The sequence below is a fragment of the Suricata suricatta genome, chromosome 2 (genome assembly GCF_006229205.1).
Source record: "Suricata suricatta isolate VVHF042 chromosome 2, meerkat_22Aug2017_6uvM2_HiC, whole genome shotgun sequence".
NCBI classification, from domain to species: domain Eukaryota; kingdom Metazoa; phylum Chordata; class Mammalia; order Carnivora; family Herpestidae; genus Suricata; species Suricata suricatta.
Genome location: NC_043701.1, coordinates 186,495,713 through 186,510,326, shown reverse-complemented (window position 1 = coordinate 186,510,326; position 14,614 = coordinate 186,495,713). Strand labels below are relative to the sequence as shown.

The 14,614-nt window shown below is 46.8% G+C and overlaps 2 protein-coding genes across 2 annotated transcripts in view; both read left to right on the top strand.

The window, feature by feature from the left end:
• The first annotated feature begins 8,753 nt into the window (after positions 1–8,753).
• LOC115276692 (olfactory receptor 6-like) lies at positions 8,754–11,111 on the top strand. Its single transcript, XM_029920764.1, has 2 exons — positions 8,754–8,812; positions 10,141–11,111. Exon 2 carries the CDS (start codon positions 10,176–10,178, stop codon positions 11,109–11,111), a length of 936 nt encoding a protein of 311 aa, XP_029776624.1. The 5' UTR covers positions 8,754–8,812; positions 10,141–10,175.
• Positions 11,112–14,284: 3,173 nt separating this feature from the next.
• Positions 14,285–14,614, top strand: part of SPRN (shadow of prion protein) — a 3,120-nt gene continuing 2,790 nt past the window's right edge. The window contains exon 1 of the mRNA XM_029920753.1: positions 14,285–14,435. Within this exon, the coding sequence (XP_029776613.1) occupies positions 14,285–14,435 (151 nt within the window). The remainder of the gene's footprint in view (positions 14,436–14,614) is intronic.

Sequence of the window (14,614 nt, the reverse complement as noted above, 5' to 3'; positions counted from 1 at the left end):
TTGTAAAAGAAGAAAAATCTCAAACTAAGAAAATAAAAACACCCTTAGGAACTTGAAAAAGTAGAGCAAACTCAACTCAAAGCCAGTGGAAAGGAGAAAGTAATAAACTGAGCAGACACAAATGAAACACAGGATATTAAAACAGAATCAACAAAACCAAAAACTGTTCCTTGAGAAGATCAATAAAATTGGCAAACCTCCCACTAGACTGGCAGAGAAAACAGGAGAGACGATGTGAGTCAGAAATGAGGGCAGTGACATCACCGCTGACCTCACAGAATGACAAAGGTTACTGGACAGTGCAGGGCAGTACCAACAAATTGGGTAGCCTGGATGGGACAAATTCCTAGATGCACAGATGCCAAAACTGACTCAAGAAGAAATAAACAATTTGAACAGACCTATATCAAGTAAAGAAATTGATCCATACGCAAAAACCCCCCAGCAGAGAAAAGCCCAGGACCAAATGGCTTCACTAGTGAATTCTACCAAACAATTAAAAAAGAATCAGCACCTTCCCAAATCTTCCTAGAAACAGAAGACGGAAGAACGCTTCCCAATGTATTCCATGAGGCCAGCGCTGCACCGCCAGAAACATTGCATACCAGGATCTGTAAATATAGATGAAAAATCCTCAACAAAACATTAGAAAAACAAATCCATGGCGTGTTAAAAGGGTTATACACCATAACCAGTGGGATTTATCCCCAGAGTAAAGGGTGGTCCAACACACAAAAATCAGTACACTAGAATAGACCACACTAAGAATGAAAGAGAAAAATATGTGATTGACTGAACTAATTCAGGAAAACCATTAGACAGAATTCCACAGGGGCACCTGGGTGGCTCCGTCAGTTGAGCATCCAACTTCAGCTCAGGTCATGATATCACAGTTCACGGGTTCAAGCCCTGGGTCAGGCCCTGTGCTGACAGCTCAGAAGCTGTGATACTGCTTCGGATTCTGTGCCTCCCTGTCTCTCCGCCCCTCCCCCACTCATGCTCTGTTTCTGTCTGTCTCAAAAATAAACAAAAATTAAAAAAAGAGAATTCCACATACTTTCATGATACAAATACTGAGAAAACTAGGTACAGAAAGGAACTTCTTCAAAACGATTAAGAGCATTTATGAGAAACCCACAGTTGCCATCATTCTCGACATGAAGGCCGAGAGGAGAGTGCTGGATCTCACATCGCTACTCAACAGCTACGCTCTAGCCGGAGCAATGAGGCAAGAGAACAAATTGATAGAGCACCCAAATGGAGAGGAAGAAGTAAAATTATCTCTATTCCCAGGTGGCATGATTCTTTATATAGAAAATCCCAAAGAAAACTATACCCCCCACATAACTGTAACTAATAAGAGAGCTCAGCAAAGTTTCAGAGTACAAGATCAACACACAGAATCTGTTGTGTTTCTGAAATATGCTAGCAATGAGCAACTCAAAATGTAAATTAAGAAAAAATCTATTAACAAAAGCATCAGAAAGAATAAAATATATAAGAATAAATATAACCAGGGAAGGGAAAGCCTTGTACACTAAGAACTATAAAACATTGTGTCAAAAAACTAATGAACACCTAAACACATGGGAAGACACCCCATATTCATGGATCAGATGACTAAATATTGTTAACTCGGCAACGACACCCAAAGTGACCTATACACTCAATCCAGTCCCTATCAGAATAACATTGGCTTTTTTTTTAATTGAGGAAACTGATTCTAAAATCAATATGGATTAGCAATGGCCCAGAATAGCCAAAACAATTTTGAAAAAGAACAAAGCTGTAGCACTCATACCTCTTGATTTCAAAACTTACTACAAAGCTATTGTAATTAGAAAGAGTCTGGTCCTGGAATACAGAAAGAAATATAGACCAATGGAGTAGAATTGAGAGTCAAGAAGTAAACCCATACCTCTATGGTCAACTGATTTTTGACAAGAGTACCAAGACCAGTCCATAAGGAAAGAATAGTCTCTCCAGCAAATGGGCCGGAACAATTGGACATCCACCAAAATTAACTCAAAATGGATCAATGATGACAATATATGAATTAAAACTATAAAACTCATTAAAGAAAACATAGGAGTAAATCTTTAAGATCTTGGGGTTGACAAAGGATTCTTAGATATGACACCAAGAGCAACAAAAGGAAAAATAGATAAATTAGAGTTTGTAAAAATTTAAAACTTTTGTGCATCAGAGAACACTATCAAGAAATTGAAGTGATAACTCTCAAAATCAGATAAAATATTTGCAAATCTTATGTCCAATAGGGTCTAGTATCCAGAATATATTTTTAAAAAACCCTTACAATTCAATAACTAAAATACAAATGATCTAATTTAGAAATGGGCAAAGGACTTGAATAAACATTTCTCCAAAGAAGACATATAAATGGCCAACAAGACAATGACAAGAAGCTCAGTGCCATTAGTCAGGGAAATGCAAATCAAAACCACAAGTAGACACCAATTCACACCCACCAGGATGGCTATAATTTTTTTAATGAAAAAAACAAGTCTTGCTGGGAATGTAAAGAAATTGAAATCCTTGTACATTGCTGGTGGGGATGCAAAATGGTGCAGCCTCTGTGGAAAACAGGTTGGTAGTTCCTCAGAAAGTTAAACATAGAATCACTATCTGACTCAGAAATTCCATTCATAGGTATACAACCAATAGAATTAAAAACCGGTATGAAGGTACATAGCAATGATATTCACAATAGCCAAAAGTAGAAACACCCTAATGTCCATCAACAGATGAATGAAGAGATAAAATGTGGTCTAAACTTGCAGTGGAATATTATCCAGCCATAAAAAGGAATGAAGTACTGGTACAAGCTACAACATGGATGAACTCGGAAAACACTGTTAAAGGAAAGAAGCCAGACACAAAATGCTACATATTGAATGATTCCATTTATATGAAATATCTAGAAGAGGTAAATCCATCGGCAGAAAGCAAATTGGTGGCTGCCAGTTGCTGGGGAGGGAGAAAGGAAGAATGGGGTGAGGGCTTCCTCTGAGATGATGAGAACATGGGGAGCCAGACAGAGACGGCACAACATCACTAAATCCCGCTGCAACGCATGCTCTCACCTGCTCATGTGTCCTGTGAATTTCACTTCAGTAAGAAAAAAAAAAAGGAAAAAAGAAAATAATATCAAAAAGAAAGAAATCTTTAAAACATTTCCATGAATATATAGATGAATATTATTCAGACCTGAGGGTAGTCAAGAACTTCCTTTAAAAATGTGAATCATAGGGGCGCATAGGTGGCTCAGTCAGTAAAGCAACTCAGGTCATGACCTTACAGTTGGTGAGTTTGAGCCCCGCATCGGGCTCTGTGCCGACACCTCAGAGCCTGGAGCTGCTTCAGATTCTGTGTCTCCCTCCTCTCTGCTCCTCCTCCCTCTCAAAAATAAATAAATGTTAAAAAATTATACACTATGACCAAGTGGGGGTATATTCCCAAAAAAAAAAAAGTGAATTATAAAAGAAAATTTTGGAAGTGCCTGGGTAGCTCAGTCGGTTAAGAATCCAACTCTTGCTTTCACCCTGGTCATGGTCTCACACTTTGTGAGTTCGAGCTCCGTGTCAGGCTCTGTGCTGTCAGCATGGGGCCTGCTTGGGCTTCTCTCTCCCTCTCTATCTGCCCCTCCCCCACTTGCTCACGCACACTCTCTCTCTCTCTCTCAAAAATAAAAAAAAATTTTTTAAGAAAATTTTGAAATTTCTGAAAATTTATTAAAAGTAAGACCTTTGGGGCACCTGGATGGCTCCATTGGTTAAGCATCTGACTTTGCTCAGGTAATGATCTCATGGCTGGTGAATTCAAGCCCCATGTCAGGCTCTGTACTGACAGCTCAGAGCTTAGCACCTACTTCAGATTCTGTGTCCCCCTCACTCTCTGCCCCTCCCCTACTCATTCTCTGCCCCTCCCAAAATAAATATATTTTTTTAATTTTTAATTTTTAATTGAGACCTTTATGATAAATCACTGACTTCTACTAGGATTTAAATCTAAAAAAAAAGAAATTGAACATAAAAAAATATTAAGGTCTTTAACATCCCACCAAAGAAGATATACAGATGGAAAACAAGCATATGAAAAGATGATCAACCAATAAGTTACTAGAAAATTGCAAATTAAAATGATGAGATGCCACTACATATAATATGGTTAAAGTCCAAATCCTATAAAAATCCTAATTTTATAAAAGCCAAATTCTATAAAAATGGCTAAAATTCAAAACCTTGACATTGCAAAATGGTCAGCAAGGATGCAGAACAACATTGTTGGTAGGAAAGCAAAATGATAAAGCCACCTTGGAGGACGGCTTGGCAGTTTCCTATGCAGCTGAATATACTCATGCCATCTAATCCAACAATCACCCTCTTAGGTATTTATCCAGCTGGTTGGAACGCTTATGCCCACACAAAAAGCTGCACAAGCACATGAACATTGATAGCTGTTTTATTCATAATTGCTCAAAAGTAGAAGCAACCAAGATGTCCCTTAATAGGTGAGTGGACAAAGTCTGAAAAGTCTGCATACTGTATGATTCCAATTATATGACATTCTGGAAAAGTGAAAATTAAGAAGACAGTAAGATGGTCTGTTCAGGGGGAAGGAGAGTGTTTAAAAGGTAGACCTTAGAGGATTTGGGGGCAGAGAAACTAGTCTGTATGACGGTGTGACGGCAGATAGATGATGCTTGTTGAAACCCGTCGAACTTCACCACACAAGAAGTGAACTTTAGCGTAATGGTGGATGAGAGGTGGAGATGGCAGCAAGGTCTCGTGTTCAGCTTAATATGGGTACAGATGGCTTCGCACATAGTGCTCAGAGATACTTGCACAAGGTAATACTCACACATACAACTCTTTGCTATCAGCTGAGCAGGCCTAAAAGTGACAACACCCCAGGAGCAACAAGCACACCTAGTGCCAAGGGGATTGGTTTCTAATATTATTATCTAACAATTTCCTTGGAGAAATCACTGAATCTATGGCCCGGGCAAGAAATTTATGCAAGATGAGCTTGGAACATCTCACAGTGCCAGATTTTAATATTAAGGGTTAGAAAAGAAGAAAACACAGCGATGGGGCATGTCAAAGTGGCCGCACAGACAACTGAATGCTCTCCCTGGCCAAAGCTGAGACAGCAAGAAAATAAAGACAGCAGCACTGGAATAACCCCAAGTATGAAGTAGGTATCCATGAGTCTGTACTGACATAAACAAATGATTGGATAAATAAACAAATAAATGAACCGAACAGACAAATGTTTCACACAGAAGAATTCCAAATAATTCTCCAGAGGGAGAACATGACTTCCAACCCTTTAAATATGGGCTGTGCTTGGCGATCTCCTTCCAAAGAGAGCAGTATGGAAGGGAAGTGAATGACAGTGGAGAAATCTGACACACGGCCTCAGCCCAGTGACCAACATGATCATCCATGTGGGCAGCATGTGCCCTTGATGGGACGTGATGGAGACAGCACCTCACATTTGAATCTTCCTCCAAAGACCCACAACCCCTGTCTAATCATGAGAAAAACATGAGACAAATCCCAGCTGAGGACATCATGCAAAATGGATGACCAGAAATCCTCCAAACTATCAAGGTCATAAAAAAACAAAAACAAAAATAAGGATAGTTTGATTAACTCACAACCAAGAGGAGCCTGAGGAGATATGACAACGGAATGCAACATGGGAACCTGGGTAGGATTCTGGGACAGAAAAAGGATATTAGATAAAAATTAAGGATATCCAAATGAAGTATGAACTTTCATTGATAAGAACATATCAGTATTGGTTCATTAACTGAACAAATGTACCATACTAATGTAAGTTATTAGCACTTAGGGGAAACTGGGTGTGGGGTGTATAGGAACTGTCTGTACTATCTTTGCAACTCTTCCATAAATCTAAAACTGTTCTAAAATAATTTTGAAAATTTTGGAACTTCTGTTTCATCAAAAGATATCTTAAAGGAACTGAAAAAGAGAAGCTCTAATCTGGGGAAAGATATTTGCAAAACATGCTAAAACTTACAAACCACTAATGAAAGGACTCAAATATGACCTAAATAGAGAAATATACCATGTTCATGGATTGGAGACTATTGTAAAGATGCTAATGGTCCCCAATCTGGTCTACAGATTTATTAAAATTTTAGCAAAATATTATTATAGAAAAAAATAAGCTGAGCCTAAAATTTATGGAACAGAAAAAGAGTTCAAAGATCCAAAGCTATTTGGAAAAAAGAACAAAGTCAGAGAACCCATACTACCAGTACCTAGTTACAAGACATGTAAAGCCATAATAATCAAGACAGTTTGGTGTTGGAGAAAGTTAACCATATAGAAGTGGAACAGACTAGAGAATCCAGAAATCAGACCCAAACATGATTGATTTTCACAAAGATGAAAGGTAATTCAATCTTCAGCAAATAGTGCCAGAAAAATCAGCTTTCCATAAGCAAAAGAAAAAGAACATCGATCTATGTCTTATACCCTACACAAAAATTAACTCAAAATAGATGATAGACCTAAGTATAAAACCTTAGACATATGGAGAAAACGTTTGTGTGGCAAAAATTTCTTAGATACAACATTAATAGCACAATCCATAAAAGAAAAAAATGTAAACTGGACTTCATCAATTGAAGAACTTCTGATCTTCAAGAGACCATTAGTAGATTCAAAATACAAACATGATTTGGGGGGAAAACATTTTCAAATCAAATATCTGAAAGAATATTTGCATTCAGAATTAAAAATTCTCAGACTTCAATAGTAAAGAAACAATCAACTCCATAAACAAATAGGTGTAAGACTTGAATGGGCATTTCACCAAAGAATGGGTAATAATCACATAAGCAGACAGGCAACATCATTAGTCAATAGGAAAATGCAAATAAGAACTCCAAGAAGGGCACCTGGCTGGCTCTATCAGTTCAGCATGTGACTCTTGATGTCAGGGTCATGACTTCAAGACCCATGTTGGATGTAGAAATTACTTAAGAATAAAGTCTTTAAAAAAAAAAAAAACCCAACACAAGGAGATACCACCATCAACTTCATAGAACAACAGTTTTTAAAACTCACTACCAAGTGCAAAGTGGAATAGCCCCTTTGGACAATGGTTTGACAGATCCTTACAAAATTAAACATATACTTATCATATAACCCATACTTACATTCACACAAGAAGAGTATAAGCAAAAAATAAATAAATAAAGTATAAGCAATTGTTTATGGTGACTTAATTCATAATCAGCAAAAACTGTAATGACCCAAATGGGCCTCAGCTGGGGACTGGGTAAACTGTGGTCCCTCCATACAATGGAATGTTACCCACAACAAAGAGGAACAGAGCTGATCCACTCTACAGCGTCCCCAAATTACAAAAGTAGTATGTCGGGTAAAGGAAGCCAGACTCAAAACAAGACACATTCTTCTGATACTATTTATACAACATCTGGAATAGTCAAAATTATAGAAACAGAAAACATTTGCCAGGTTCTGGGGATGGGGAGGCTTACTTACAAAGGGCAGCACAGAGGACACTTTTGGAGGGATAGAACTGCTCTATATTTTTATTGTGGTGGTTACACAATTACATACACTTGTCAAAACGTGCAGAACTATACACTAAAAAGAGTAGATTTTTGCTATATTTACCTTATACTTTAACTTTTTTAATGTGAAAATATTTAAGAAAACCTGTTCATCAAAAGACACCTTAAAGACAATGAAAAATAAAAGCTAAAAACTGAGAGAAGATATTGCAACATATGGGAGACAATTAATTTTGAGATATATAAAGAGGCTTTCAGTCATAAAAAAAAAGATGAGCTCATACCAGTCTAGCCGTCCATCATAAACAGTGACAAAATTAGATAATATATAATATAAATTAGATAACATACAATATAATTATGCTTATATATCGCTATAATTATATAAGAACCATAATTATAAAATATAGTACTATATCTTTAACACTGTTTTCGGGTGTCGGACAGGAGGCAGTGCAGGACTGTGACCCTGGAGAGAAAGACAACGGACAGTCTGGGCCCCAGGTGTCAGTGCAGGGTCTGGGGGCCTGGCTGCAAGGGGAGGAGGCGCCACCGGAGCTCAGAGACACCGCGGCAGCCGTAATGTAGGGGACAGATGCCTGCTTCCAGCGGAGACAGGATTTACCCTCCCACCTGAGAGGAAACAGACAGAATATGTGAAACAGTGGTTTTCAAGAACCTGGACATCAGGCAGTGAAGGACAGTGACCCTGACAGGCGGGGAGCGAATGGGCGAGTCCTGGCTTATTGCCTCGGGAGTTTTCACACCGCCACACAGGGAGGGGGCCGGGCAGAAGCAGCCAGAGACCATGAACTGAGGAGATGGGCAGACTATTACACAGACGTCAAAATAAATGCCACTCAGATGCCGGTCCAAGCAGCTTGGGACTCAATCTCAAGGTCTGAGTTGAAGCCTCATCCTGGGTGTGGAGGCTACTTTAAAAGACAAAAACCTCCTGGGAAGGGCAGTGAGGCTGGGGGCACGTACTCCGGCCCCTGGCGCCAGGTGACAGGACCTGGAGGGCAGGGACACCGAGGAGGACAAGGGAAAGCCTCACAACTCCCTCCAGGGCCCCCGCAGCGCCCCTCCACAAACTGCCCTGGGAGTCCCGCCCGGTGAGAATTGGCAATTAGAATCCTCCAGACTCGGAGTAGAAAACAAGGCCACCCAGTGAGCCGCCGCGTGTGTGGGGACAGACCCGGCACCTGCTGCGAGGTAAGGCTGAGCTCCAGGCGAAGGGCCTGGGGAAAGTTAGAAGCACCGCGTCCGGGGCGCGGGGTGCGGCCGGGAGGCGCGGACGGCAGGGCACGGTTCCCGGAGCCTGGGGGTGGGGGGCGTCCAAGAGGGTCCCACCGACCAAAGCCCTGCCCTCGGCCTGCAGACACTTCGCAGACTCAGCCTCTCCCTGCCGCATCGCCAAGAATTGGGGGGCCGGCCCTCATCCCCTCCTCGCCCGGGCCTGTGCTCCCCGTCCGTCAGCCCCCTCCCCGGGTGAGCAGGAGAGGCCGCCCCCTCGGCCTGGCGGACCCTACGTCGTGCCCAAGTTACTCCTGTCCACGGGAACAGCGGGAACCACAGCCGGCTCCCCAGACTCCCAGCGCGGAGTGGAGAAGGGTCCAGAGGCTCCCCCTCCTCCGGGAGGGGCGGGAAAGCCCAGGAGCCCTTCGCCAGCCAGCGGGGAGCCCTGCTCCTGCTGTGCCCCAGCGCACCCTCTCTTCAATCCGGTCATCCTTCAGACCGCTGCCTCAGAGCTGTGGGACCAGAATCCCAAACCGCGCAGCCCCTAAGCGACTCTCAGTGGATTGCATCCACCCATCTCCCCCAGCCATTTTGCTGCTCAGAAAACAGGATAAGGCCGCGTGATCTACACGGAGACATCAAGGCTGGGGGTGAGCCTCCCTCCCCCTGCAGCTGGTGGCTTTGCTCAGCCCTAGAGAGCTCACTGGCCACCTGATGGCACTGGTGTCCCTCCCCAGACATGAGCGGCCCCTGATGCTGAGCAGAGAGAAACATGAATAAGCATTCTTCTGGGAGGTGATCGGGATGAGACCAGGAAAGTGCCCCCGGTCGCAGCCAGAAAAGGGCACACCAGGCAGAATGGGTCTTCTCTCTTGCTGTGTTTTGTATGCACCTAGGGGTGTGTGTGTGTGTGTGTGTGTGTGTGTGTGTGCGCGTGCGCGCACACATCTACGGAGGAGATGTAACAGGGGTGCACAGTTGGGGTGTGTAAAAAGTGTGCCGCTGGTGTGTGTATGTGCATGTGCACTTGCACACACACCTGGCCCTGAACCTGTGTGTTGGGGCAGGACAAGCACACACCTGAGAGCTTCCATGTAAAACAGAGAATCGGAGTGTCTGCTCTCACTGGCACGTATTGCCCCAACAGCCCTGTGCCAGGTGCTGGCTCTGGAAACTGTGTTGGACTGAGAGTGGGGTGACAGGCCAGTAGGGCAGCACCTCCGAGACCCTTCTGGGGAGGAATGACAGCACACCCACCCAGCTCTCAGGGAACACATCACACCTGTGTCTCTCTGCTGTTCCAGGGTGCTCAGAAGTGACCTCCGAAGCAGGGAGGGCCATGAACACCTCCAGTGAGACCCTGGTGACAGAATTCATCTTGCTGGGGTTCCCAGAACTGTGCCACCTTCAAGGGCTGCTTTTTGGGTCATTCCTCACCATCTACGTGGTCACCGTCCTGGAGAACCTGGTCATTGTGGTGACCATCGGAGCCAGCCATCAACTGCACACGCCCATGTATTTCTTCCTGGCCAACCTGTCAGTGCTGGAGACCCTCTACACCTCAGTCACTGTCCCCAAGCTGCTGGCTGTCCTCCTGGCACAGGCAAGGACCATCTCCTTCTCGGGATGCCTGACCCAGCTGTTTCTCTTCCTCTCGCTCGGCTCCTCCGAGTGTTTCCTCCTGGCCTCCATGGCCTGTGACCGCTACCTAGCCATCTGTCACCCACTGCACTACCCAGCCACCATGACCTGGAGGCTCTGCCTATGCCTGGCCCTCAGTGCCTGGCTGGGTGGCTCCCTGGCCTCCTTCGTGTCCATAGCTCTCATCTCCCGCCTCAGGTTCTGTGGCCTCAATGTCCTCAACCACTTCTTCTGTGACATCTCACCCCTGCTGCAGCTCTCCTGCTCTGACACTACTGCCATTGAAGTTTTGGACTTTGTGGCAGCCCTGGCTGTGCTCGCAACCTCCCTGCTGGTGACCACAGTCTCCTACGCACACATCCTGGCCACAGTGCTGAGGATCCCGGGATGGGCTGGCCGCCGGAAGGCCTTCTCCACCTGCACCTCCCACCTGGTGGTGGTGGCCACCTTCTATACCACCACCATCTTCATGTATGCCCGGCCTCACGCTGCCACCTCCTTTGACCTCAACAAGCTGGTGTCCGTGGTCTACTCAGTTGTGACTCCACTGCTCAATCCCATCATCTACTGCCTTCGGAATCGTGACATCAGGGAGGCTCTGGCCAAACTCCTCCGAGCCCCTGGCCCCTCCTGAGCACCAGCTGCAGGAGGAAGAACTTCCCATGCCTCTCCTCTCATCTGCCCACAGCCTCCAGCCCACCACAGGCCACAGCTCTCTCACCCAGAGACAGAACTGGCCAGAAGCAGAGTGGCCACCAGAGCGTCTCAACAAGCAGGGGAAATGCCAAAGCTCCCCACCGCCTCTCCCAGGGAGCATCAGCACCGGAGCAGGGGACAGCTCCCCAGGTCCCAGGAGGGCCAGGGGGCCCAGGAAGAGCTCAGAGCCCAGCTCGCAGGGAAGCCTCCCCTTCACCACCGTCACCCACTTCAGCACCTGGGACCTAGCCAGTTCCTATGACAGTCAGCCCCTCTTCCTGGCCCTCCTGGGCCCCGAATGCCCTGTCCCTAAGCCCACCTGGGTGGCCTCCATTGCCTGAGGTCCCAGCACCTTAGAGCAGACCCTGCCACCAACCTCAGCTGGCCAGATGTAGACTAAGTGTCCTGGCAAGTCCAGACAGTGCCACGGGCCACACACGTGCCACCTGTCCTCAGAAACAAGAATGTCGTTCTATTTTAAACTTGATAGGTCTAATGAGTAGATGGCAAACCCATACCTGGCTTTTCTGCCTTTCTTCTCTGGCACTCAGGTATAAATGTGGGTTGGTCCAGCACTCTCCTTCTTATCGGGCTATTGTCCCTGTCAGGGTGAGCGCTTCGCACCTGGTCCCCTGGTTTCTCACACTCCAATCCCGTCCATCAGGACTCCCAGTGTGATGTTTGGTGTATGCATGTGTATAGCCTCGCATGTGAGTGTTCTAAGTTCATGTAAATGATTTTGTGCTGTAAATATTCTCTTACTGGGGCACCTGGGTGGCTCAGTCATTAAGTGTCTGACTCTGGGTTTCAGCTCAGGTCATGATCTCACAGTTCATGGGTTCAAGTCCCAAGTCGGGCTCTGCACTCACAGTGCAGAGCCTGCTTGGGACTCTCTCTCTGCCTCCCTCTCTGCCCCTCCTGCACTTGTGCTCACTCTCTTTCTCTTTCTCACTCTTAAAATCAATAAGTAAATTTTAAAACATAAAAAACAAATATTCTCTTACTATTTTGTTTTACATATTTTGAGGTTATGTCATTAGGTACATAAAATTTTGAATTGTTTTGTCTTCTTGGTAAATCTAACCTTTTATCGTTAAAAAGTGTTACACTTTGTCTCCAGTAACGCTTTCTGCCCTGATCTATAAGGCTTCGGGTGACTTGGTCTGGCGCTGAGAGCCATGTCAGCTCGCTTTTCCGTCACCGCGGCTTGTGTGACACAGGTGTTCATCCGCAGCGGTCCTTCATCTATTGCCTCTTAGCTTCTGACCACCGACTCTTGTCAGCTCTGGGAGGCTGCCCAGGAGCTCTGCAAACCACATGTCTGTGCTCTCAGCTGCTCCCTGTTTCTGTGGAAAAGTCAGTTTATTTTTACTCATTTTAGGTCCTTGGGGTTACACCCACTCCAGGAAGCTTTCAAGATCTTGTGTTTGGTTTCCAGGGTTTGCTTTTCTTTTTATTTATCATGTTTGGAGTTTGTGATGCTTCTAGAATGTGTGCCTTACTTCCTTAGTTTCTGAAAACGACCGGCCTGTGTGCCCACAAACACTGCACCCACCACATCCCTTCTCTGCTCTCCTGCTGGTTGCCCCAGTCTGGGGGGGGGGGGACTTCTGTCTCATCCCTTCTGCCGCCAGCAGCCTGTCCTGTACACCTTTTGTTCTCTCCATGCTTTCTTCTGGATATTTCCTTCTGATCTTCCCAGTTACTAATTCTCCCTAGCCATATCTAATCTCTGTTTTTAAGTGTATTTTTGAGTTCTAGAATTTCCATTTGGTTCTTTCCATTTACTGCCCTCTGTCAAAACTCTGAATCTTGTTTTACACCTGTAGACATGTGTCAGTTGCTCCAGGAGTCTGTCGTTTGCCCGTACGGGTCTCTGTCTGTTCCTAGCCAACACTGACTGGGCTGTTTTACTGCCATGACTTCCTATAACATCTTAACGTCTGACACGGTGAGTCCTTCTTTGATCTTGGTTTTCAGAACGAGTTACATTAGACCTTCTTTTTCCACATGGACTTTAGAAACCCGTTGGTTCTCTTACTTAGTGTACTCAGGCCACCATAACAAAGTGCCACAGACCCGGCAGCTCCAACAGCAGAAATTCATTCTCTCACAGTTCTGGGGGCTGGCGGTCTGAGACAGGCATGTGGAGGGCCGGATCCCCCCGAGGCCTCCTTCCACAGACCTCCGCCTTCTCCCCGAAGCCTCACAGCATAGCCCCTGTAGGCGTCTGTGTCCCGATCTCCTCATCTTACAGGGACACCAGTCAGATTAGATCAGGCCCTGCCCTATTGACCTCATTTTACCTCAATTACCGCTGTAAAGACCCCATCTCCAAATACAGCCACATTCTGAGGTTCTGGGGGTCAGGATTTCAACACAGGAATTAGGGAGCTGGGACTGTGTGTGGAGCAGCAGTTCGGAGCCTCTGCGGATCGAGAGGGTCTGATGGAAGCTAAGAGAGGTCACATCATGTCACAGTTGAGATCGTGGAGCCCACGCCTAAAGCCATCGGGAGGGCCTGGTGTCCCAAGTGGAGTGGCTGGGGTGGAGGCCTGGGCGGGAGGGGAAGAGACCATAGAGACCTGGATAGCAAGGCAGCACCCTTCAGGAAGTCCCAGAGCCAGACCCAGCAGGGACTGGAAAGACCGCTGGCTGGGGCGGTGGGGCTCCAACTGGCCTGGCTGTGGGGTGGCCACCGTGAGGGTGGGAAGAAGAGACACCTGGAGAGCCATCCTCGCCTCTCGGGGCCTCCCCGTGGAAAGCCCTGGACACCAAGATCTAGACTTACGGGTCTGCCATAGCCTTCCGTGGTCCCTGCGTCTGGGACACGTCACCTGGGGCTGTGATGGAGACGCAGAACGAGGCGGGGGGAGAGGTGGAGTGAGGAGGGAGGCGGCGGGCTGGGCTCCGTGTGCAGCGGAAACGGGACTGGGTTGGGCGCGCACTGGGTGATGAAGACATACTGGGGTGGGCGTGTGTGGACTCGGGAGGTGGGGTGGGGGTGAGGACCCGGAGGCCGGGCGCAGCGAGGATGAGGGTGCTGGGAAGGGAGAGGGGCTGCGCGCTCCTCGGTCTGCCTTTTTCTCCTCCCTTCGCGTCTCCCGGGGGATGAGCCTCCGCGTCTGCCCGCCCCCAATCCTAGGGCGGAGGCCTCGCGCAAAATCCGGGCTCGGCGCTCGGGTGCAGGGTCTCAGGCACCGCCGGCTCCTTCCCACTCCGCCGCGGCCCCTGGAGCGGTTCCGACAGAAGCCCAAGGCGGGTAAGTCCGGACGGCGGGACCCGGGCGCGCGGGGAGGCCGGGGATGGGAGCCCGGGAGGGCATCCGCGGGGCCCGGGAGGGGGGTCGAGCGGCCACCCGGATGCCAGCGCCGGGATCAGGCCCTGCGTCGCACCCGCGTCCCCGTCCCCCGCCCCAGCTGCTCAGGCCGGCGGCCGGGG